We start from the raw sequence: 25276 nt of genomic DNA on the forward strand, positions 1-25276 counted from the left end.
TAGTAGTAGTAGTAGTAATAGAAGTAGTATTAGATCTGAATCATTGGAGGGAATTAGCCTATAATATGCGCTGTATTACATAAAGAGATTGTTCAAAATACAGTCAAAATAGCATAACTACAAGAAAATATATTACACTGTTATTGACACTACTGTGTATTTTTATATTTTATATCAATTACTGACGTAAAAAAATATCACGGGGATTAAATTACATATAGTTTGTAGATTTACTTAAGACATTTTGTGTTATGTAAAGGGTGTCCCGTAAAGAACGCAACTATTGAAATGCCCGCCATTTATGTTCTCGTAAGTTGGCAGCACTGAACGTTACACGATTTTCATCTGTCGCCTTTGTGGTTAGTGGGTACGGAACGCCGAATAGCGCATGATCGTCGTCAGCTGTTTTCTGTACGGGTAGGAATGAGCGCTTCACGACAGAACAGTGTTTTGTTTTAGTGAAAACTTATTACGAATGTGGTGAGCGCTCCATTCCTACCCATACAAAAAAACAAATGACGATCATGCGCTATTCGGCGTTCCGTACCCATTAACCACAAAGACGACAGATGACAATCGTGTAACGTTCAATGCTGCCAACTTACGAGAACTTAAATGGCGAGCATTTTTTAAAAAATGCGTTCTTTATGAGACATCCTTTAGTACATCGTGTACCTACATTCTGTATTTTCTTATAGTTGACAATTTTTTGTTATTTATTTATTTATTTGACTTTTTATTAAAATTTAGTTTGCTCTTTTCAGCAACGAAAACGGAAATTGACACCAAAAGAAAAGAAGCTTCAAATTCACTCAACGAGATCAGAATTAGACTTGAAGGTAACTTTTTTTCAACTACTAAATTTTAAATATGGTGATGTGTACATCTAAGTAATGTTAAACAGGTTTGTGCTATTTTGTTTTGAATGTGAAAAGCTAAAATAATGTGCCAATTTGACATTTTGACAGTTTGCACTATTAGTTATTGTATAAATGATTGAAGTTTGTGTCCTTTATGGAAATTTTTGTCATATTTTTATTATATATCTAAATCATTAAATCAAATTCTAACTCATGTTTGTAAGTTACATGCGATTTTAAAAGAACTTTAAAGGAAATCACATGTAACTTACAAGCATGTTGATTTAGAACACTGTATTGTAAACATATAATAGCTAGATATATCTTATAAGGAAAACATTCGTGCAAGTGCATTAGTAAACATTTAGTATGACCATAGTTATTAAAATATAAACTTTGATGCAAAGTAACCCCATAGATGGGGATGCTTTGCACAACATACATAAAAGTATGTTCAGCATACGAACATAATGTTTCTGTGCAATGTTTTCCCTTCAGTATTTACACATTTCACTTCCTACATAACACTGCATGCAGTCTACAAATATTGATATTAGAATGATGGTACCGGTATCGATACTTAGTTTGAATTATCGATATTTGTAAAGAAAATTATGTATTTTCTGGTACCGATACAGGAACCACAGTCTGATAGTTTAGCATATGCCCCAGGAACAGAAAAAATCCCCGTAAACTGATTTGCCTTGGTTGTTCTTTATGCCCGAGTATATGATCCCAAACGTAATCAGTGGAATATTTATGCAGTTTGGGACTTTCAGGCTGAAGTCCACCCAAATTGCATAATTTCTTTTTTTTTTTTTTAATCTAATGTTAGTCAGTCCTATGCGTATAAGCTTGAAGCCCCCCCCCCCTTCCCCAAAAAAAATAGTCTATTGATTTCTAAAAAAAAAAAAAAAAACAGCTTTTCTGAGTGAAGCTTCCTCTCAAACTACTTTTTTTTTTTTAAATCCGCCATTGTTCATAACTTATTTTCCAACAAGAAATCCATTCCGGCATCTACCTAAATTAGAAGGCAAGAGGTACCAGCAGTAGTAATTTTCCTATCTAAGGGGTTACTTCGGACCGGTGCTAAGCAACCCCGATTAGAAGCTAAAACCGCCTTCTCCCAGTTTTATCTTTCTTATGACTTTAAAATGTTTCACACTTCAATTTCAACTATTACATCAAAGTCCCATTATACAGTCTACAAAACTGACTTAACTTTGACAGAAATTCTTGTTAAGTGATATCTTTCAAATTTTGTCGACCTTTACAGTGACTGGTTTCCATACCTCTACAACAACAAACCCTCCGGGTAATTAGAACTGAAGTTAACCGCCAATATTACAGCCAAAATACAGTTAGATGTTCTATCTTACAGTGGTGAAGTTCTATCTTTCTCTTTACAGTTGATGGTTTTACCGACAGAGGATTGTGCAATTCTTTTCATATTTTGTGCAAAGTAACCTCGTCTTAAGGTATATACATATGTGTATATTTAATGCATGTGTGTGATTAAGATTACTATATTTCTATTATTCAAACTGGGACACTTTGGTGAGAAGTGCATCTTGCATAGATAGAAAGTTCCTAACTAACACAAAAGCCATTTTCATTTTAATCCTGTCGGAAGAATCAATAACTATGATCGAAGCAATCGACCTTTATTGATTGTTTCCGTTTTTCGGCGATTATTCCTCAATAGTATGTCCGATCGAGGCATGTGACTCCTAACGACATTCAGCGCGCGGTTTCGAATCACCATGTCAAATTTGGTTAATATTACTTCGGTTTTGTTTGTATATGGGACTTTATTCCTTAGACTACTGCATGGAACTCAGGGCCGTGCCGGGGGGGGAGGGGAGAGGGGCAACGGCCCCGGGTACCGAAGTAAGAGGCGAAAAATTCGGGAGAAAAAAGGAAAAAGATAGGAAAAATTGCTTGGAATATATGTATGGGGGCGCCGTCGTATACTCTCGCCCCGGGCGCTGATTTTCCACAGCACGGCCCTGATGGAACTAAACCAAATTTGGTGGGCAAGTAACACTTCGCCTAAGAAATAAGGATCGTTATATTTGGTGGTTGTGCTTGGCGTGGAACGGGCTCGCCTCTATTTATATGTGATACTTTGTTTCTCGGTACTTACTGACTGGCTCTGAACGAAGTTTGGTAGGATCATCTCTAAGGAATACAGATCGCTATATTTGGTCTTGTTCTTTGAAACGTACAACTACTTTGATCATCTATTCTGTTAGAAAACAAGAAATAATAAAAATAATTGAACTTGATTTAAAGTAAAAAAATGTATAAGAAAATGTAAAAACAAAATGTTGCCATCTTGCCGTGACCAGGATTCGAACCTGGGTTATTGCGGCCACAACGCAATGTCCTAACCACTAGACGATCACGGCCACAGAAGCAGATGAAAGAAGACTTCCTTTGTAGTAACTTCATGGAATTTGATGTAATCAGCTGAAGTGCAACTGGTGAATGGAAGACTGGGTACTCAACCGTGCAATGAGCAAAGTCCAAGTAGAGTCAGTGTTGCAGACATGACTGGACAAAAAATATTCCGTGTGAAGAAATTAATTAGTACTGCTGTCATTGGTGTGGAAGTAATGGCATCAGTTTTAGTTTATTAGGAAAATAATATTTTAGTGGTAACTGTGTTTTTGTGCTCAAAACGAATAGGCGTATACTATTAGCTTCATTTCAGATTTTGCCGGAGAGAGAGAATGCAAAATGTCCACCTGCATAAAAGTTGCACATTTTTTTTTTTTTTTTTTTTAATCAGTGTAGGGTCTATTAGTATACACTTATTGAAACGCATACTTTTCTCAGACTGAGCGGGACAATTGGTCTCCCTGCCGTCCCAAGATATATCACTGGCCGATGCTAATGTCAAATTTTACTATTCTGTATGCCCCAGACTATCACTGGAGGGGAGGGGGTAGAATGGGTATATTTATCCACCCTGTCCTCCCCTAGTATCGTCACTGAATGGAAGATCCGTGTTCGATTCCTACCAAAACTATATTAGAGTACGTGTGATTCAGTCTCCACATTGAAGGCTGCCATACGTCCCATAAAAAACGGGACAGTTCCGATTTTGGACCCGAATGCTCCGCGTCCCCGTAAATTTAGTCGGGAGGGACAGGCAAATGTCCCGTATTTTAATCCCGTCCCATTTCTGCTCTCAATATCAGATTATCGAAAAGTGATATATATATATATATATATTACATTGGCTGGGAACCCCATTACTAGTGAATCAACATTAAGCTGTGACATAGTGAACAAACCAATAGGCTCGCATTACAGAGTTGCGTTGTTCATTGCCAGTCAAGGAGATTGCAATATTTGTTAAAGTACACGCGCTGAGCTGTTGTTGATAATACATTACAAGTGAAGTGTTCCAGTTTTGTATCATCGAGAATATCTAAACCGAAATGTATACACGTTATCTTCCAATTTGAAGAAGAAGTACCCTTTTCCTTAAAAAAATAATAAAAAAATAAAGAAAAAAATGAAGTAAACCTATGAAGTTGACTGGAAAATTCGTCATGCTACTTTTTTCCATCGTACATGGTGAAAATTCGGACACACTTCTTCAACACCGATAAAAAGCAAACATAAGCTGGCTTCGAGTGCTTCTACATCTGCAAGTACAGGGAAGATGAGACTTTTTCCCCAGCAATAGGCCTACATTAGATGAGTTAATAGAAATTAAAAATACTCTTTTTGAGGGACATGAGGTGCAGAATTATGGTTTGGTTTAGGACTTAGAAATGTATAAATCTGGCCCTGACAATCACACACGACTCAAGGAGAAAATCAACTAAGTTTTCATGATATTACGCTGACAAACGTAATTTTGGCAAATACAGTCATGAAAATAAATATTATAAACGTGCGAAGAATATTGAAAGTATATAATATCACTGATTTAAATAAAACGTGATTATTTGCGTACTGTTTTCCCGTAAAGCATTTTTGATAAGACACCATCTTGAGTTTTTAAGGCGATTCTTTTGTAGTTGCATTGCAGATATCTTAGATTCCGTACAATTAATTGCAGAGAACGAAGAGAGACAAGTAGCTGCAGCTGAGGGAACTTTCACTTATCATACTGTTGTTTGTAACAGTATAGTTCATTGGATTATGTTGGAAAGTTTATTGTTGGGGAGGGGGCACCGCAGGTGTCCCGTATTCTCATAATATATATATATATGGCAGGCTTATCCAAATTAGGCCGGCTACACATTAACCAGAGGCAGGAGAGAATGTGAAGAAAGAGCCCTGGCGCATGGCACAATGACTTGATATTTCAATCACAATGCTGGAGAGGCCTTTGTGTAGCACGTGCTCGAGTCACTACGCGCCAGGAGGCATTGTTGCACTGCTCACTGTCCTGAAACTCGGATTGACGGTCTTGTTCTCTGGTCAGTGTGAAGCCGGCCTTAAGTTGGATCATAGGAAGCTTGAACAGGATTATTGAATAAAAATGATGTCGGATAAAATATCATTTTTGTCTTGAAGCACCAAAAGTTCTTACGAAAAATGTTGCTGTTTATCTGTTCTAAATGTTTTCATTCAAGATATTTCAACCAATAATCATTACCAACTAATAGAAAAAAAAACCTCAGAGTAAGTTGACCGGAGATTACCTGTACAACATTATATGAATCATATCTTTTCACATAATGCCCAACCCTTTTTGAGTCTCTTTCAGCACCGAACCTATATAAGATATGAACCTTCAGCTTAACGTGGGATCCGAACCATATGAGCTCCAACCGGGAATCGAATCTGGCTCTCCAGCGCTACATGGTTGTACTCTAAGAATATAGACACGGAAGAACTGATACTTGAAATAAACTCAGCCAAAACCCAAGAGATTAGGATTAACTTTTCATTATGGTGCTAAAAGGAATGCTGTTCCTATCTTATTGCAAACAGGAAGTGCGCCTACATTAGCTGATGTTTAATCTACAAGAATTAATGTACACTCATGTACAAAATGATTGTCGCATATCTATAACTGTCTTCTTGTAAGAATATAATTTGATAATGATTTTGCAGGGTACTTTTAATACTGATACTATGTGTATAATCGGGAAATGTATATTTGTGGAAAATTTCATAGGAAATGAATTATACATACGAAAATTAGAATGAGTGAAACAAAATGTTGCTAAATGCATAAGAAAGTTTTATTTTCGTTTTATTGTTCTTATTTACTGCTCTTTTGACATGAAATTTTCCACATACATGTGTTTGCCGATTATACACATACTAACATTATAAGAAATACCGGACGAATTCGTTATCAAATTATATTCCTACAACAACATATTTATAGACATGCGACAATAATTTTGGACATGAGTGTACATGGATGAAGCGCCAATCAACATTTCACTGAACATATATCATAAAATATCGTTTGCCAGATGGCCTGTTTTCCGGTCACGTTCTCATTTTTAAAGTTGTAAAAATGACCCAGCGGAATTTTTAGGAAAATGAGGAAATGTTGTGGGGGGGAGCCACAGAAAACTATTTTAATATTCGTAATCTTATATTTAAAATCGAATATATGGTTGTGTCCTATACAAATTGAACTCTTTCAAATAAATTTCCGAACATAGTTTGTACCCACCAGCGACGTACGCAAGGGGTGGGTCATTAGAAATTTCGACTTTGGTATAAATTGAGCCTAATTTTAGGAGCAATTTTAGGAATTTTAATATAAAATACCCTCATATTGAGTTTGGACCCCTCCCGAAATAAATTCCTGCGTACGCTACTAGTACCCACCTCGAACTAGACTTTTATCTTTCACTTTATTTAAAATGGGTCTTTAGAAAGGAGTGTGGTTCAAAATTTATGCCAAAAATAAATATCCCGGCAGGTGCGCACCCGGAATTTTTTGTTGAGAGGAGTCCAAGCTTTGGCAGGGGGGAGGCTCCAATACTACACGCCACTACGTTTATGAACGCGTATTATTTTGCACCCGAGAAGGTGATAAGTAATTGTAAAATGCTTCCAGCTATATTTTCAGAAGAAAATTTTAAAAAATCAGTTTTACGTTCCATGATTATGCCGGCTAGGCTAGAGACGGTGACGATGAGAAATGAGTGAAATGAAGAAAGTTGGATGAAATGAAAGAACCCTGAGAAAACCCACGCATACGGTGTTTGTCCACCACAAAGTTTACTTGACTTGAGAGAGATCGAACCAGGGACCCCACGCACCAGAGGTGAAAGCTCTATCCCTGAGCTACCGCGGCCCTCTCAGAAGAAAATGATAGAACTAGATTGTTTTTTATAACAAGACGAAGAGTACAGATGAAGTGTAGGATCAAATTTTCATGCTTCATCAATCATTTCCTAGTTAAACACGTATAGTTTTATTGAGAAAGTGCATCCGGATCCAATGCCCGTGATCCCCGGAGGTCCTCAATTTGGGGAAATAAATCTAGGTGTATAGACCCCTAGACTCCCTATTAATAAGATATAATAATATATCTTATTAAAAATAATTGAACATGTTCTCGTTGGCATCGATATTGTTTGTCTCATAATTACTGGAAGAGAGCTGAACAATTGGCAATTAATTTTTGAACATGATGTTTCATACTTTAAGTTTCATAACTCTTGTTCTTCTCCTGCGAAGAACGGGTTTCTGCGAGGGTAGATCAAAAAGTAATGCCTCCCTCTCTATAGTTTTGTTTCTGTTACATCTACTGAGCTATCTAAGCATGATATTATAGAGATAACCTTACTCTACTAATGTAGTCTTTGCATCTCTAGATTCACTGATTAGAACCATGGATCTGAAGGTAAAAGAAAGAATCGTCATTAAATTTCTGGCAAAAGAAAGTTGTTCACTTAAGGAAATTGATAATCGCTTGAAAAATGTTTATGGAGTCGCTGTAATAGGTATTAGCAATGTGCGGCGTTAAGTGAAGAAGTTTCAGAACGGTGAAACAAAAAATTCAGATAAATTGAGAAGCAGCCGGCCGATAACATCAGTCACACATGCAAATCGAACTTGTGCTGATGAATTGATTCGAGGAACCAGGCTCATTACAGTTCAGAATGTTGCTGATGCGTTGAAATATCTCGTATGGCTCTTAGAGGTCTGCACGGGCCGGAATTTTTAGCCCGCCCCGTGAATTTACAATGTGAGGCCCAACCCGGGTCCGAAATATGTTTTAGCATTTAGGCCCAAGCCCGGCCCGAGCTCATGTGATAATTAAATGAGCCCGAAATAAGCCCGAATTCCAGAAACCTAATAATTAACGCAAAATTGTATTTTTATTTACAGCAATTACAGCTTAAATTTTGCAGTTGTACTTTAAAAGTTTTCCAGAAAGAAGGGTGCCATTTATATCGTTGTACAGTATATTTACAAAGTTAGGCCTGAAAAGGCCCGATAAATATGGTTGTATATTTAAAAAGCGGCCCGAGCCCGGCCCGGGTCCGAAGTGGTATATGCTTTGTAGCCCAAGCCCGTGCAGATCTCTAATGGCTCTGTCCAAGGAACAATAGAGATATCACAAAGTTCGTGCTAAAACAGCTTTAAAATCATGGGTCTTCAAAGTCATGGAGACTATATTGAATGGTAGTTTTCTGTAAAGGGCAGTTCAGGCTATGGTCTGTAATACAGGGTGATTTTTTTAAAACTCACGGATTTCATGTGGATCTAGAATTTCTAACTGAAGTCCGATTTTCATGCGATTTATGGCAAATGATCAAGGAAGGATGGGAGATTTATGGAACTATGTTAACTTGTTTAAATTCATCCGGGATAATATCTATCATGCCTCAAGAAAAACAGCAAATTTTCACCAGTGTACCTTACAATTAAAATAACGTTTTGGATTTTTGAAGCGAAACTGCAGAAAACAAATTAAGTGTTAATGAGAATACAAATTAAGTGTTAGTGGTAACGCCCATAAATCACATGTTGAATAGCTATAGCCGGTTTCTTGCCACAAACGACGGAGAGATTTCTTGGGTGACCTAAGGAGTCGATAACTGACATCTTTCACAACACCCGCCTGCGGGATCCGATGCTTCCTTGTCTCACTCAGAATCGATCCTGTTTCTTCCAATTTATTCACTAGCGACCACATTATATTTCTGTCTGGGGAAGAATAAAAGGCAAATTTGTTTCTGAATGTCCTTTGCGTAGCAACAACAGATTCCGTTCTCCAAAGTTTTAACGATAAATTTATGTTGTTCCAAAGAGTACACTATTCTCACTGTGCGCTGATCATACTCACACAGTAGCACAGAATTGTACTGCTGTGCAATTCCCAATACAGCCGGCCCAGTTTCCTGTTTCTTATTGACCTTGGCAAGGTTGCCATCCAACGAAGAAAACTCAAATCTCCACACCACACCGCATTTCATTCCAATTGTAAGATACACTGGCGAAAATTTGCTGCTTTTCTTGAGGCGTAATCGATATTAACTCGGATGAATTTAAACCAGTAAACATAGTCCCATAAAACTCCCATCCTTCCTTGATCAATTGACACAAACCGCATGAAAATCGGACACCAGTTAGAAATTCTAGACGGAAATGAAATCCGTGAGTTTTAAAAGAGTCACCCTGTACCTTTTGTTGTTATATGTTCATTAACATTTTTTTTTTTTTTTATGCCACAGAAAGCATCACTTTTTGAATCGCGCACGTATTAATGTAGTTCTTTCGTTGTTATGTTTTGTGAAATCATAAAGCGTCCTCTTTTCTTAAAGTTTGTCATATAGTATTACAAACCTTACTCATTTAAAACACCTACAGAATTTCTCCTCTCTTCTTAATATATTTTAATTGTTTCGTGGATGCTCTCTTCTTTGCAGATATGAGTAATGCTATCAAGAAGGACGAAAAAACAGGCAAACATACTGTAGATCTTAGGATACGAAAAACTCAACATGGGATTCTTTGTCGATACCTGGTGGAAGTATTCGATGAGTTTACAACTGCGGAAACCCATTACAAGGATAGATGCATGGATAGAATGAGAAAACAGCTTTATATAGGTATATTTCAAATAATAATAATAATATTTCTAACGGTGATATGCACAGTATAAATGAGCGATACTTTTTTTTTTCAAAATGCCTAAACATCGAGATTTGGAGTTGGATTCATATCTTATCTGTTGCCAATTACAATCCCAAATAATTTAGTAATTTCAAAACTATTCTTAACCTCAAAGGAAACACGTAATATTTTATCAAAATCATGTATTTGTGAACAAAATTACCGTAGACAGACAAACATATACACAAATATCTTTTCTTCCTTTATGTTGAACGGCAGGTCATTTTGCTTATTCAATAGTAATTTGTGATGGAGTGCACAGTAGAAGTGAATCCGCCTTATGTAGAGTCGTTTTGACATATGATTACCGTCATACTAAAGATCTGACTACTGCAGGAAACGTATGTTATTCGAACTCTTTAGTATGACACTAATCACGGGTCAGAAAAACTTTGCATAAGTCCCAATATGTTTTTCAAGTTGAGTTGAATTAAAACCTGATCTATTCCAACATTAGTTAGTTCGTTAGTTTAGAGTTTAAACTTCCTTTTAAGACCCTAAAGCAGTAGTCGCCAAACTTATGAAGTTTCTGAGTTACTGTTCCGTTTTTAAATCCTACTGAGAGTTACTAACCAAAAGAACTATCAACTTAAAAAAAAAAATCTTATATTTGTTTATTGCCTATAAACTTACATTTCTACTAAGTATGAAATCAAACTACTCAAGTTAGCAAATGTCTAATATACACATGAAAAACACAATGAGCTTTATGCAAAGTCGTTCTGACGCGTGATTAGAGTCATACTAAAGAGAACGACTAACGTGTTTCCTACAGTAGTCAGACCCTTAGTATGACGCTAATCATTCGTCAAAACGACTCTGCATAAGGCCTAATGTATACAACCCGGCGCGTATACAATCAACTATGACATGAGACTGACAATGGCAGTTGCATGGGAGAAACAAGCAGTTGTTGTCGTCAGCGCCCCCTGTCGTTAGCATCAACTCAGTGGAGGAATCAAGGTTAGCCAACCGGAATCTTTACACGATCTACCGAAAATGTCCCCGCGAGCTATTAGTAGCTTGCGATCGACGGTTTGGCGATCACTGACCTAAAGCTATACGAAACGGGGACCTATGGTTTAAAGTGTCTGAATCACATGAGCTCCTATCGGGAATCTAACCCGCGTTCTCTGCGTCAAACCATATGGTCAATAGGGGCTATAGAACTCCATAACAACCAAGATGACCTTCAATCGGTAAAGATAACATACTCCATATTTAATTACATGTAAAATCGGATAAGTTTTACAATAGTTTGGTGAAAAATCGCTTTCTATGAATGACATGAATTCGATGAAAATTAGAAGCTGCGGTTAATTCTACAGCATTTTCTTTGACTAATTTCAATTGCTTAAAGAAAATATATTAAATTTTATGAAAATCCAATATTGTTAAGAACAGGACATTTCGTGTCAAATAGTGGAAGCTGGTTTTCATTCGTTTGTAATAATAATAATAATAATAATAATAATAATAATAATAATAATAATAATAATAATAATAATAATAATAATAATAATAATAATAATAATAATAATATTAATAATAATAATAATATCTGCATTACTTATATCATCTTGTAAATTAATTCAGTTTTTCTTCTCATCAAATATATCAATTACTTTCTTCTTGAAAGCTGTATCGTTGACTAATATCCTTCAGAGTTCATTTCTGTAGCGATTGAAGATAACACACTAACTCTGTTGTTACTCATTATATTCCTCTGGAATGTTTTGATTTTCTTCGGCGCATCTATGCGCTTGTCTTACATGGTGTTGTAGTAACTGGAATGCTTGAGTACACATGTAACAAACGAAGTCATTATAGGTACACTTCTTGCAGGCCGTTTGATGAGATGTATTGAACAAAATTAACAGGTGGAAGATAGTGCTTTCCGTCGTAAAAGATGACTGTCAGTTCATTCCGCAGCTGATTACCGTCGAAAGTGGGACACAGTTTAAGAAGATTCTCTAGTTTCGTCCTAGCAAAATCACAATTGTAATCCTGAAACTGTTCACAGTCAAGTAGTTCTGAAGATTCCAAAGAGAATAAATCACATCCACCCGAGCTTCAAGTATATCCAAAATTTCGTAGGAAAGTAGTTTTTAAGCTTTGCTTTTCCTTATCACCGAACTGCAACGAACTAATATTTTAACAAATCATGTACAGTTTCTTGTGAACGCACTCAATGTTTGCATCACTCCCTTGTAGCTAAGCGTGACATACTGAAAGTATATTTTTTTGAAATATATGAAACAGATTATCGATAGACATAAAGGGCCTTATGCAGAGTCGTTTTGACGCGTGATTAGTATCATAGTAAAGAGTTCGACTAACATATGTTTCCTGCGGTAGTCAGTACTTTAGTATGACGCTAATCAAACGTCAAAACGACTCTGCATAAGGCGAAAATATTTACTACAGAAACACAAGACAAATTCACATGAATTTAACATAATTATAGACCATCGACAGCACCTATTCGATCCGGATCTCAATTTTCGTAATGAAATTCACGTATGTGACTCATAGCTGATCTTAATTCGCCGTAATGCAATTTAATTGTTTCAGTTGGGTGTGATCGAGTGGGGAAGATGGACTATCACATTACCTGAGTTTCACAAGAAACATATGCTGTTTCGTATACTTGTACTGAAACGTACTCTACTTGTAAAATTTCGTCTTTAATTATATTGTTCAAAACACATGACAAACACTCAATCAAGTCATTTTGTATGTCACTTACAATATCTCAGAAACACATACTTTCTAGTCAATTCTAATAAATACAACGAGTTTGCTATCGTATTGGTATGCGTCAACGTAACGGAATAAAGGAGAATTAGTTTGTGATAATAGGCATAGCACCTTTACAATCGCGTGTAACAGCTTTTGCGTTGCGTTAGAATCCGCAAACTTAAGCAAAGTTGGTACGGAATGGGGCCCACATTCTCTTGCTCTTTATTTGTTTGACATATCGAATCGAAATCGAAGGTCTCGCGAGAAATACTTTATGTAGAAACGAATGTCGATAAGCGCTGAGGCCGGTCTCTTTCGCAGCTTAATACCAACACGTTCTGTCACGGGGTTTTCTGAGTAGCTTGGCAGTCGTTCTACTGTCGCTTGAGCAATGCCATCCGTCCAGGCGACATTGGCTTGAGACACTGCTCGCTGAGCCTCTCAGCAGTGGTGCTAACCACAATTTCTTTATCGGACAAAAAATATTCTCTCGACTTTGAAAATTATCATACATTCTGTGCAAGGAAAATGAATTAGTTATAAATCATAATTTCTGAAACTAAATGGGTAGGCCGGGCCTCAGAGCCTCTTACCACCCTTCGCTACTGATTTCAGTGCCGCGAACAGCTTGTTGGTAAAAATATAGCGCATTGTATGATATCAGAGAACTACATTACGATGGAATAATGATAATAATAGTAACAATAATAAATAAAATCAGTAAAAAGAGGAGCACTAATACAATCATATAAAACACAACGTAGATAAAAGTCAATTACACAGAACAGAAATAATATCTTGTCAGCGCTTGAAAAACGTCAAACTGTCTATCTATCGAAAACAACGAAAACTGAAAACAACAGTCTTAAAATTAAATTTTAACTTAATGTTTCTAAACGTGATTGCTTAAAATCTATCAGTCAAGTCGCATAAAATTTTCATTTGCTTAATACAGAAAATCTAAATTTATGTGTTGAAAGAATCTGTCAATCTTCGTAAAATTTCACACTTACAATTCAAAGGAACTAAAAAAATCTTGCTATTTCTTATGTTATGATTTAGTACTTTAAAACCTATGTTTCATAAACAGTATTCAGTGATATCAACATTATCTAGTATTTTTTGCATACATATTTTGTCAATTTTTTTCTTCTATTCCTAAGACTCTCCAAACCTAAATAATCATTCCAATATTCATAGCTATGTGAATAGTAGCTCATTTTCATCTTAAAACATAACAACCGAATAGATCATTTATGCACAGATTCTATCTTGTTTGTCAAAGTTTTAGAAACGCTGTTCCATAATAGGTCCTAATAAGGGTGCCCATCAGGGGAGGGCAAGGTGGGGCGCTAGCCCCCCCTAGAGGAAATTTTACATCAGAATATCGAAAACCCAATAGAATTTTTACATTAGTTACAGCAAAATTTGAAACTATATTTGAAATGTCGCTTATGCTTGCCTCCCCTTGGAAACCACAACATGGGCGCCCTTGGGTCCTAATGATATTAATCGGTACTTGTTAGCGTAATTCCTCCGAGAAAGGGGAGAAAAAAATATTCTTTGTATGCAAGGGCGCCCATCAGGGGGGGAGGGGCAAAGTGGGGCGCTCGCCCCCCCTAGGAGGAAATCGTACTTGGGAATATCGAAAGCCCAATAGAATTTTTACATTAGTTATAGCAAAATTTGAAACTATATTTGAAACCTCGCTTATATCCCCCCCCTTGGAAACCACAACATGGGCGCCGTTGTTTGTATGTCTAAAAATGAATGTTGTACATTAACCATGCCATCTACAAAGATGAAGCTGATGCTAAAGTACAACCTCACCAACATTTTTTATTATGACTGTAGCAAGGTGATGGTACACGTTATGGTTACTGAGATATAACCCGAATCATAAACAACACATAAACTTTAATTTTTTTAGAACTATAAGATTATCTAAAGATGAAATGAATATCAAATCGATAAATGACATCGACCTGAAGAAAATAACAAGCTTTGAGGATAAATTCTTCGAGAAAACTCCGGAAACTGTTACTTTCAATGGAAGATGGCTTAAAGTCAATGATACCAACCTGGAATCTTATAAATTCCCATCTTGAAAGGGAGAAATTTCCATTTGGCTCTTAAATTTCCCACGTGCAATACTAATTACAAAATTTTCAAAATTTGTAAAATATGAAATTTGAGAACTACTATATGTTATTTTTCTCGATATTTACATAAATTATTCATAAATTCCGATCTTCTAAGTTCCTAATCTAATTAAAAGAGACTATTAAAATTGTTGAATAATTTTGTTGTCAGAATTTAGTATCTTCATGACGCTTTTCTGCCATAATGCAGACCCGCAACTAGAGGAGGCTAGTGGGGGCCTGGCCCCCTAAACTTTTCGTGGCCTCTCCAGACCTCAATACAAAATGCTACTATTAATACAAAAAAAAAAAAAAAAAAACACAATTTAGATATTTGTAAGAAAATTTCTAAACATGTTCATGCCCCCCCCCCCTCCTCTCCCGAATCTCTGTGGCTGGTTTCGGGGCTGCCATAATGTTCTACTGAACGAAATTAAATTAGACAAACTTCATTATCCAGCTATTCCGTGTGGGGCGTTTTAGAAATTGGATGTTTCTCGTGTAGTAATTTACTTTCTTCCGTTCATGATTTTTTCACCTTATACTCCAGAGTACAATTTACGTTTCTCGTTGCTTGACTTTTGAGATTCAACAAATTCCTGCATAAATCACTTTCACTCTAACATGCACTTTCGAATAACAATGGTCAGTTAACACTGATTCACGTTTATTTAAGCGTCATTAGCCTACTTCCTTCTCATAGAGAATTTTGTTGACGTTGATGAAATGAACATAATGATAAATCCTATATATGCTGCTAATTTTGACGAAAGTTTCATTTTTCCCTATTCGAAAAATTAATATTTAAAAAATCCTACAAAATGGGACTTTTCTCACAGGTTGGCATTAGTGCTTAAAGTAACGATTCTAATGAATGTATTCTTTTTGAGAAAATAACTGCCTTAGTTAGTTATTGACTCAGTGGCAGCATAATTCTAATTAGTGAATTTGTTCTTCCATTTTATTTCAGTACGGAATGACAATCTAGATGACAGTGAATTGGAGAACCTTCTAGAGAAAGATAACTTTCAACTATTTACTCAGGATGTAAGTACAGTTTATGTGATCTATTATATTTCTTTTTTTCCTTACAAGAACGAATAGATTGGTGTGCGAAGAGTACAAGAAATTGATATTTCAGGAGAAGAAGTTAATCTTTTCTTTTTTTTTCTTTCATTTTTTTTTAAAGACAGTTCGTACCTAATTGGACACGGAAATATTGTAGTTTATATGTACTGTATTTATTCTATGATAATAATTGTGAGTTGTACTAAAAAGTTTATAGTGAAAAATGATATTAAGCTAAAATAATCTATTACAAGACTTTTCTTACCTTAGTGTACTGTGCAAAAGAAAATTATAGTTTATTTACTTAATCTTATTAGATGGAGTCTCTAACACTGCAGAGCAGGGTTGGATAGTCAATTTTTTTCACTTGTTGTTCAAACGGGTATGTAGGGATGCGCACGAGACAAGATTTGAGGCCGTCTCGTCTCGAAAATGTGCTGTAAAAGCAATGTCTCGACTCGAAAAATGTATATTTCTCTATTGGAAGAGCTGTGTCTCGACTTGAATTTTGTCAGGAAAATTCTGTCTCGACTCGTCTCGTGCGCATCCCTACGGGTATGTTAGAACCTCGAAAATTAAGGAGTTATAGAGTAAAGAAAAGATTGAAAATCAGAATTAGGAATATCAGGAACACAGAATGTCGTTTCAGGTTTATGATAATGGATTCGGTATCCTTACCAGTTTAAAAACTACCGATGTCCAAATCATGCTCTAGCCAGGAGTGTCTTCAGACAAGGTTTAGGGTGCGGGTTGGGGAGATATTTAATTGAAAATGGCAGAATCGAACTTTAATTATATTGTAATAATGCTTTTAAGAACGGCATAAAGTTCCAAAATTGAATAAAACTTACAATTGTTAGTCTACAAACCAAATTATGAGGGTGAGTCAAAAATTATCTACACTTTTGTCATAACTTTTCTTACATTGCGCACTTTGTCTTCTGTCCTCGCATATTTTATTGTTATACTGTTCTGGCAATGCTGTGATCTTAATTCCTCCATTTTTCTTCCTTCTGTTGCAGATATATCATGGCTGCTCCATTAGAACGGCCATCAAAGAGGAACAACGAGCAGTGATCCGATTCCTCTGGTCGGAGGTTGTCAAAGGGTCAGACATTCATCGCAATATGGGAGAAGTGCACTATCACGTAAAACTGTTTTTGTGGCTCGAGAAGTTTAAAAATGGTTGAATAAGTGTAACGCATGAAGAGGGAGCAGGACGGCCATCAACCTCCACTACAGATGACAACATTCAGCAAACTCGAGAGATGGTTCTGGCGAATAGGCGAATCACTATCGATGAGGTAGCAGCTGCTTTGAACATCAGTCATGGCTCTGCCCATCAAATCATCCACGACGAGCTTGGTTTTCATAAAGTGCGGCTGTGCAAAATGCGGTGCAAAAGTGGCTTCACGACCAACCGAAAACCTTTTATTTGGAAGGAATACGTAAGCTCGTTGACCGTTGGGCCAAGTGCATTGATAAGGAGGGAGACTACGTAGAAAAATGATGTGCATAGTATAACCCTACCTTCATGTAAATAAACTGTAGAATGAAAAGTGTAAATAATTTTTGACTTTCCCTGGTATTTTAGTTCTGTCACAACGATTTCTCTATTACATGTCTTTTTAAAAAGTGGGGTAAGAATACCAAGTTTGGGAATGATTGAGACCAAGAACTTGTAGAGGGATGGGCACCGCTGACTTTAAGCAAACAATTAAGCTTTCTAAATTGATCTTCCGCGGTAATTTTGAACCCAGTTAGTAATATGTTTTGAAAAAAAATAATAAAGAAACATGCTAATATGTTGACCACAGTTAGATACAGAGCCATCCATGGAATAGGAAAAGTGGGAACAGTCGAAGGCCCTACGCCATAGAAGGAAGAGTTAAGCCTTGTAATTCATTCTTGGAATTCAAAATATTTAGTGATGACGAACCATCATTTGGAAGCCATTTTCACGCCTGTATACTATTAATGTCACCACGTGCTCTGATACTCGGTTATCACTATCAGTGATATGAAAAAAAAAAATCAAAGCTGACGAAAAATAAATTATTCACGCTGGATATGAAAGTCTCACCTACATCATTGGCCCCGCAATTTACTTTTGCTCCGGGCCTCACAATTCGATGGGTTTATCCTGATTAAGTATACGCAAAGTAATAGGTGTTTTATTGTCCCTGATCAAGGCGGGTATTATCAAAAATATGCTCTCAATTAATTGCTGCAGAATAGCAAATATAATAGATTAGAGAGAAATTCACAATGAAGAGACATTTGGGTATGCAATGTTTCGAATGTATTGTCGTATATTTTTTTTCAGTAGTTAAGATTTAAGTATCTGGTTCGTTCATTTAATTTGTTTAATTTGAAAGCTCATTGCAGAGACAAACGAGGTTAAGCTGGCACTGTCTCATATCGAAGAACGGCATCAAGAAATCCTCAAAGTGGAAAACTCCATTCGTGAAATCAGGGATCTCTTTGTTGATATTTCCATGTATGTAGCTACACAGGTAAGATATGTCCATTTTTCTTTAGCTATACAATTATTCATGACATAAATTAGCAGTATAGTTCTAAAGTGATTATCTATAAAAACTTTTACAGCAACTAATACCCTCTCTAAATATACAGGAAATTGTTTAGTCTATAGTTTGACTTGTATTATGTGTAGCGTTATATAGGGGTACTTTTATTTAACGCTTTCAAGTTTTCGTAAAATATTACAGTCATGAATACAAGAATTATTTTAACTTTTATGGAGAAATTGCTTTAAGTTCCTGCATAATTTTGTTGAAAATGTTGTGTTAAGCTGAGAATAGAAAGAAAGAAGAAAAGATGAACTAAATATTCCCCATCAATATGTAAGTAAAAGAATTAGTATTTTCATCACACGATATGACTTAGTTAACATTTTTGCGAGTATTACATCTTTTTATATGTTTGTACATGGACTAAAAAAAAGAAGTAATACAAGAATTTTCAAATAAATTCTGGTTATGTATTCAGAACTTCGCTTATATATCTCTAGCATCATGCGTACTAGGCCCAATAATGGGAAACGGTTGGGCTAGCTAACTCCCAACGTTGGCCGGCGTTATAATTGACCGGTTTGCGAAACATTTGCCAACTAACTTGGTTGCCAACGTAGCCTGTATGAAAGAAGTAAAATAGTCAACAGAAGTGCAAGGTAAAAGCTTTTGGTAAATTATTGGTTGACCATCAAAATTTTAAACTAATGTTGGGCGAACGTATTTTTCAACTTTATTTATGCAATTCTCAATTTCCAACCACGCCGACTATTTACCACCTAGGTCTATCACCTGTGCTGCCACAGATATATCATGGTTAATTATTCTAAGCAATAAGAGTTATTGTAATTATTTCAGGGAGAAGTCATTGATACAATTGAACGCCATATTGAACAAGGACTAGAACATACGAAATCCGGAAAGAAAGAACTACAGAGCGCAAGCAAGAAGAAGAAAGTATGGAGAAAGGTAAGAGTTCATCGACATTTTTGGAAGCTAAATCAATTGGTAAATTAACAAAGTGAGACTACGAAATTATTAGCGTGCTGCTAAGACGCGGTTATGCATTTTAGGAGAACTAACGATGAAGAAAGAAACGTGAACTTTACGTGAATTAGTCGTACGAAGTTAAAGTAAATAGCAAATAATTTATTTTGTTATTTATATTTCATTTAATATGAGGAATGTTTCGTAATACTGTTTACTTAAGCGAACCTAGTAACAAGTGTCACCAGTTGCGATTATAAACTGCTGAAAGCAGCACCTGTGTTCGTTACTTCTCTACTATGTACGTCTTTATGAATTGACGAGTGTTAGAAATATCTGCAATCATTTTGGATATTAGGATGGTTGAGAATTTTAAAATGTTTCATTAATAATAAAATTTTATGTGACATATTAAACTAAGGTTTATAGTTAAAGAGCGTGTACTCAGGTTTTGTGGAGTTTTTATATCAAGTTCAAAATTAGAATCAAACAAGTTTTAGAAATCTATCCTTAAAAAGGATGTAAAAAGAAAAACAAAGGATGTAAAAAAAAGGATGTAAAAATCGAGAAACATAGCCAAACGTAAAGGGGAAGGATGGTTAATGAAAATGATAATTATGAAATAATTGAAGACCTCGGTGCAAGAAGGGCACAGCTCCAATTTTACATTTGGCTCAGAATTGTAACTTCGTTAAAATATATATATATATATATATATATATATATATATATATATTGTCCTTTTGCCTTCAAACTTTTGGTAAAGAAAGGTTTTACCTATAAAAACATATGTCTTTACAACACAGGTTTGGAGGCCGGAGTAAAATAAGTTGATTTTTAACGAAGTTTGGTTGCAATCCTGAGCCAAATGTAAAATTAGAGCTGTCTCCTTCTTGCACCAAGGTCTTCAATTGGTCGAACGATAATGTGGAAATAAACTGAAAAACCTCCGGAAAACCCACGCACACAATGTTGTGTAGTACCGGTATAAGCTTACATCGCCTGGAATCGAACCAGGAATCCTTCACAGAGTTGAGCGTTCTACCACTGAGCTGTTGTGCTTGTTAATTTTTGCTTATGATAATTAAGAAATCCTCATGACATATAATACTTCACATTAAATAAGTCTGACAGAAACATACTGATATTGTTATAACTTCATACTAACACTGCGCAGAACTGGTCTGACATGCTCGGAGAGAGATAAGTCACTTTGAACAACAACGGAACCCGTACTTGGAGGAAGCTCTGGCAGATTGCTGGGAGAATAGGATAAGACGTATTACTTCCTCACCAGGCACATAGCTGACATAGGTGTAATTCGAATGGGGGGGCAGCCCTTTTAAAAGACCGTTGTACCCCTACAAATAACGTTGAATCACAGGATAAAACTTTTTTTTTCTTTTGAAAGGTAAGGGGCCATGATCCCCTAGCTAAATATGCTAAAAGCCTTTTTATTTCAAATGTGCCCTCAGGAAATATGTGAAACATATTTTAGCCCGCCCCTCTCTTACAAAGAGAACCATCCCTTTTGCTTTGGGGAAAGACCTGAATGACCTCATCTGTGTTGCCAATTTGTTATTCAGTCGTTTAGTCTTGGCGAGTGAAGAACGTAAGCTACTTAGAATGACTAACAAGACAGTGCACAGCGAAGCCCGTGAAATAATTCAATGTGACAACCCTGTCCACATCAAACTATTCAAGAATCTCGGCCACAGCAACTTGTAGTTGCTCTTTTAAGGGAGGTACGGCAAAACACACATCAACAGCAGCGCCAGTAAGGGTACACTTGAAATAGAAAGACTCTAGTAACACTAATACAGTATAGATTCGAGACAAAAGGCTAGTCAATATTGTGTGCTAATTTTACTCTCAGTATTCGATTATTCGTATAATTATTGGAAGAATTCTTTTGTTATACAAAGTACTAAGTCAGTGGCGGCTCGTAACGATAGTCACATTTTGGTAAAAAAAAAAAAAAAAAATGTTATCAATACAAACTAAACGAAGGATGCTTATCTATAGTCCGCGTCACCCGAATATGCGTGTGACATCAGCCAATAAGCTTGCAGTGCCCTGTTATGGTACTAAACCTTCAGAGATGAATCTAACCATTCATAATTGATTTAGTTCGTATTTGTGGACAATTATGAATGGTTAGATTCCTCCCTTAAGGTTTAGTAACAGGGCACTGCAAGCTTATTGGCTGATGCCACACGCCAATTCGGGTGACGCGGACTATAATACACAAATTCTTGTATGTAGCTTTCTGATGTATGAAGCTTTCTTCCTTTAACTTGTATAATAAAAATAAATTTTTGCTGGTGTGACTTCCCTAAGAGCCATCCTGGAGCAACTATATATAAATATCTGTGTTATTTATTCCAAGTTATTTGAACAATTGTTAATCCAAAATTGGTTCAACATTTATTCATTAATGGAAATATTTGGAGAATACATTTTAAGAATATGACATTATTTTAATTTTAAGGCTACTTCTAAAGAGCTCGTAGGCAGTATAAGAATTAACCAATCATGTTTTATCTTTTTTCTTTCCAGAGAAAATTTAAACTCATCATCTGTACTGTAATTGTCCTCGTGGTTGTGGCATTGGTTTTGGTAATATGGTTCTTTACTTAGCAGTGAACAAGATCAAGATTTTTAAGTCAACATCCGGATTATTATTTTATTGGGTACTGCAAAGTATAATCTGTTCGTTTTTTACCATTAACAAGCGCCTCACTTTGTAGTAGAGTATCTTGCCTGGTGTCACCCTACAAATACACAGCACTGACTCAAAGTATGTACAAAGTATGTTAGAGACAAATATTTTTCCAGCACAGCCTGCTCAGGCAATGTGATTGGTTGCTTACCATAACTTCTTTGCATATTACCTCCCGAGCGGTATGCTTATTGACTTGCAGATCATGCTAGAAGTTAATGATTAAACGCACAGGCTTTATAAATAATTGTTTTCTAGTCAAATGGAAATAGTGAATGAAATTCATAATGAAGTATTGTCTTCCCTATCAATGCAATAATGTACTTATCACAAAGTAGGATATGTCACAGACTCAAACGTTATCTCTTAGCATCAAATTAGCAACGATTCATAGAACGTACAACATACTTAATATATTGGACATATTCAAGAGTATAGACCTACACCTTGCTTTTATACAAGATAACAATTTCAGAATTATCATATTTCCTGTTGTTGCAATCAACACAAGAAGAAAACCTATCCTGTGTTCTCACTGATGAGCACTTCTTAATTTTGCTGCCGTAACTTCTGTTATTTAACTTTTAAGGGTCTTCACTACAGCGAAATTAAACTACCGCTAATTTTAGAGTTTTTCTTACAATATTTTCAAAACAAATAAAAATATTCGAAAAACAGAAACGTAGTGAACTAGACACGATTTTGCATGTGATACCGTTATCACAACTCATCTATCTGCTTTCGGTTTGCAACTGTAGATAGATTTAGCATTTTTTGCGGGTTCTGAAAATAGTGGCATATCAAAAGCAGATAGGTGAATAATGGTAAAGGTATCACATGCAATATAATATTGTCTAGTTCACTACGTTTCTGCTTTTCGAATATATTTATTTGTTTTGAAGATATTACAGAAAAACTCTTAAAATTAGCGGTAGTTTAATTTTTCTGTAGTAAAGATCCTTAAGTACCCTTCTTCAGTTTATACAATCCACATTGTCTACAATTAGATGACCAAATTTTGATCCATCCTTCAACAGGACATTGGTATGAAAAAGTTGTACTTTTATATATGTTTCAATTTAGGTATAATCTCTATCAAAGATATTAATTTTGTTTTGACCTTGCTTTACTCCTATGCCAGTCTCCTCATTTCACTGTCACGACACTCTATCCTGTTCTTCACACGAACGTCAACCTCTACCCTCAACGTATTTCATTCCTCTTGCAAAATTCTGCCCACACCTCATCCCTCATGTAAACCTTTGTCCCTTGTCTAATATTCTCATTTCACCTAACCTAATCTGTGAAGTAAATATTTCCTGTTATTCTCAAATAAACTTCTGCCTCTAGACTTACCTCACTTTACGCAAACTTCTCACACAACTGTTTTCACTTAACCTGATGAATGGGATGTTGAGGGAATGTAGGAGATGCCCTCATGAGGATAAACGCCTTTGATTTCTATATATATATATATGTGTTGTGTTTTAAATCTATTAGTTTTGTTTTATCTCTATTGTATCTTCACGAATATATTCTGGATCACAGACACAATTCTGTTCCGTGGGAACGAGCCTGATTCAATTCTATAATCATGTTAGTTTACAATAAATTATGTACGTTTCTTATAAGAGCTTTCATAGTGTGAGACTAATTTGTACTCTGCAGCAATAATAGATGTATAGAACTATCAATAGGCAGAATAGTGAAAACATGTCAAATCATGAATGAGCAAGTGTTACTTTCCTGTGACATGGATCAACTTGTGCAAGTTGATCACTATGTTGCTCTAGGCGCTAGAAATGAAATTTTAATATTCAATGGTTGTAGCCTTTATGCTGAAGGGGTGATGATAAATAGAAATAAACGTAAGTTATTAGTATTATTTTAAGATGAAGTGAATGAAGTAGAAAAATTGAAAAATGTTCTACCACAGCCCACATAGCGCAGTGGTGACTTCGAGACAAAATAAACTCTCTGTTTTTGATACTATACGTAGAAATTTGTATAGTATGGTTTAGCATTTGAGTCAATCTGTTTATTTCAACTGAAGAAGAGTCTAAAGAAAACTGAGGTTGAGACGTCAATCCAGAGGATAATGTGGTTACAGCAACATAAGGCAATAGCTGAAAGTTGAATAAACTAGCCAACAGTGGTGTAGCCAGCAATCTTTTCTAGAGGAGACCAGTTAATTTTGCAGGGAGAGCAGACTTTTACATACTAAAGTCAAACCAAAAATCTTCTTTCAGGATATGAAAGCATTAATAAGGTGGCATACACACATGCATATTGCTAATATAGATATTATATTTGCAATATGCTACCTTATTGAAACTTTGCCTTGACAGTGTTTGAAGATAGAATCATAGGTTCTAGGAACAGGGCCGGCCCCAAGCAAGCCGCCCCGTGTAATGGCATCATTTGCTGTCCCCTTTCTCTACAAAGAACAAATCTTAAAAGCCACCATTTTAAGTATGTTACCCCTTCATGAACAACGAAGGGGAGGAAAAATGAACTAGCACTCAGAAAGATCTAAATACCACAAATACAATCTCGTCGTGTCTTTTTTTTTTTTTTTCTTTAAATAATTATCAATTATGTTAGTGAAAGATAAAGCAAACACACCTGCAGAGTAAAGATGGTAATCCTTTTTATAGAATTCAATATCGAGTTTCAATTTTAATATATCAGTTTGCAATTCAAGTGCATCTAGCTCTTGTTATCTTTATTTTTTTGATTTTCCTTCTACATCTGTTATTTCTTTTTAAATGTTCCCACGTTTAATGATAAGAAGCTCTTTTGTGACTAAGATAAGATTAGTTTTCATATCAAAACTGTGATAACTAACTAAATTGGACAAGTGTTCGCTACTGTTTAAGAATAGAATTGAATGCGACCTAAACATGATTTATGAATATAGTATTCAAATAGAAGATCAGCATAGGAAATTTAACTACTATCATCATGAAGTCTGTTTCAATAAGAAATATTTATTTTAAATAATATAGTTATGACAGATCTTGCTGCCCCTGTCTTGGAAATGTATTTTTAAAAAAATATTGATAAGAAACAAAAGTTGTATGGACGCCCATTTGCTTGACT

General features: G+C 35.7%; 2 protein-coding genes and 1 non-coding gene across 3 annotated transcripts in view; 2 read left to right on the top strand and 1 right to left on the bottom strand.

Annotated features, from left to right (window-relative positions):
- LOC145694553 (syntaxin-1A-like) overlaps positions 1-25222 on the top strand; it is a 39450-nt gene extending 14228 nt beyond the window's left edge. The window contains exons 4-9 of the mRNA XM_081770876.1: positions 765-839; positions 9734-9916; positions 15834-15910; positions 18310-18447; positions 19324-19434; positions 22012-25222. Of these exons, the coding sequence (XP_081627002.1) occupies positions 765-839; positions 9734-9916; positions 15834-15910; positions 18310-18447; positions 19324-19434; positions 22012-22092 (665 nt within the window). The 3' untranslated portion in view covers positions 22093-25222. The remainder of the gene's footprint in view (positions 1-764; positions 840-9733; positions 9917-15833; positions 15911-18309; positions 18448-19323; positions 19435-22011) is intronic.
- Positions 1-25276, top strand: part of LOC145694555 (phosphoenolpyruvate phosphomutase-like) — a 300696-nt gene that overhangs the window by 216970 nt on the left and 58450 nt on the right. The gene's annotated exons all lie outside the window — the stretch shown is intronic.
- TRNAH-GUG (transfer RNA histidin (anticodon GUG)) lies at positions 3200-3271 on the bottom strand. The gene has a single exon. It is a non-coding gene; the product is annotated as a tRNA-His (tRNA).

The sequence above is a fragment of the Thermobia domestica genome, chromosome 9 (genome assembly GCF_964235325.1).
Source record: "Thermobia domestica chromosome 9, izTheDome1.hap1.1, whole genome shotgun sequence".
NCBI classification, from domain to species: Eukaryota; Metazoa; Arthropoda; class Insecta; order Zygentoma; family Lepismatidae; genus Thermobia; species Thermobia domestica.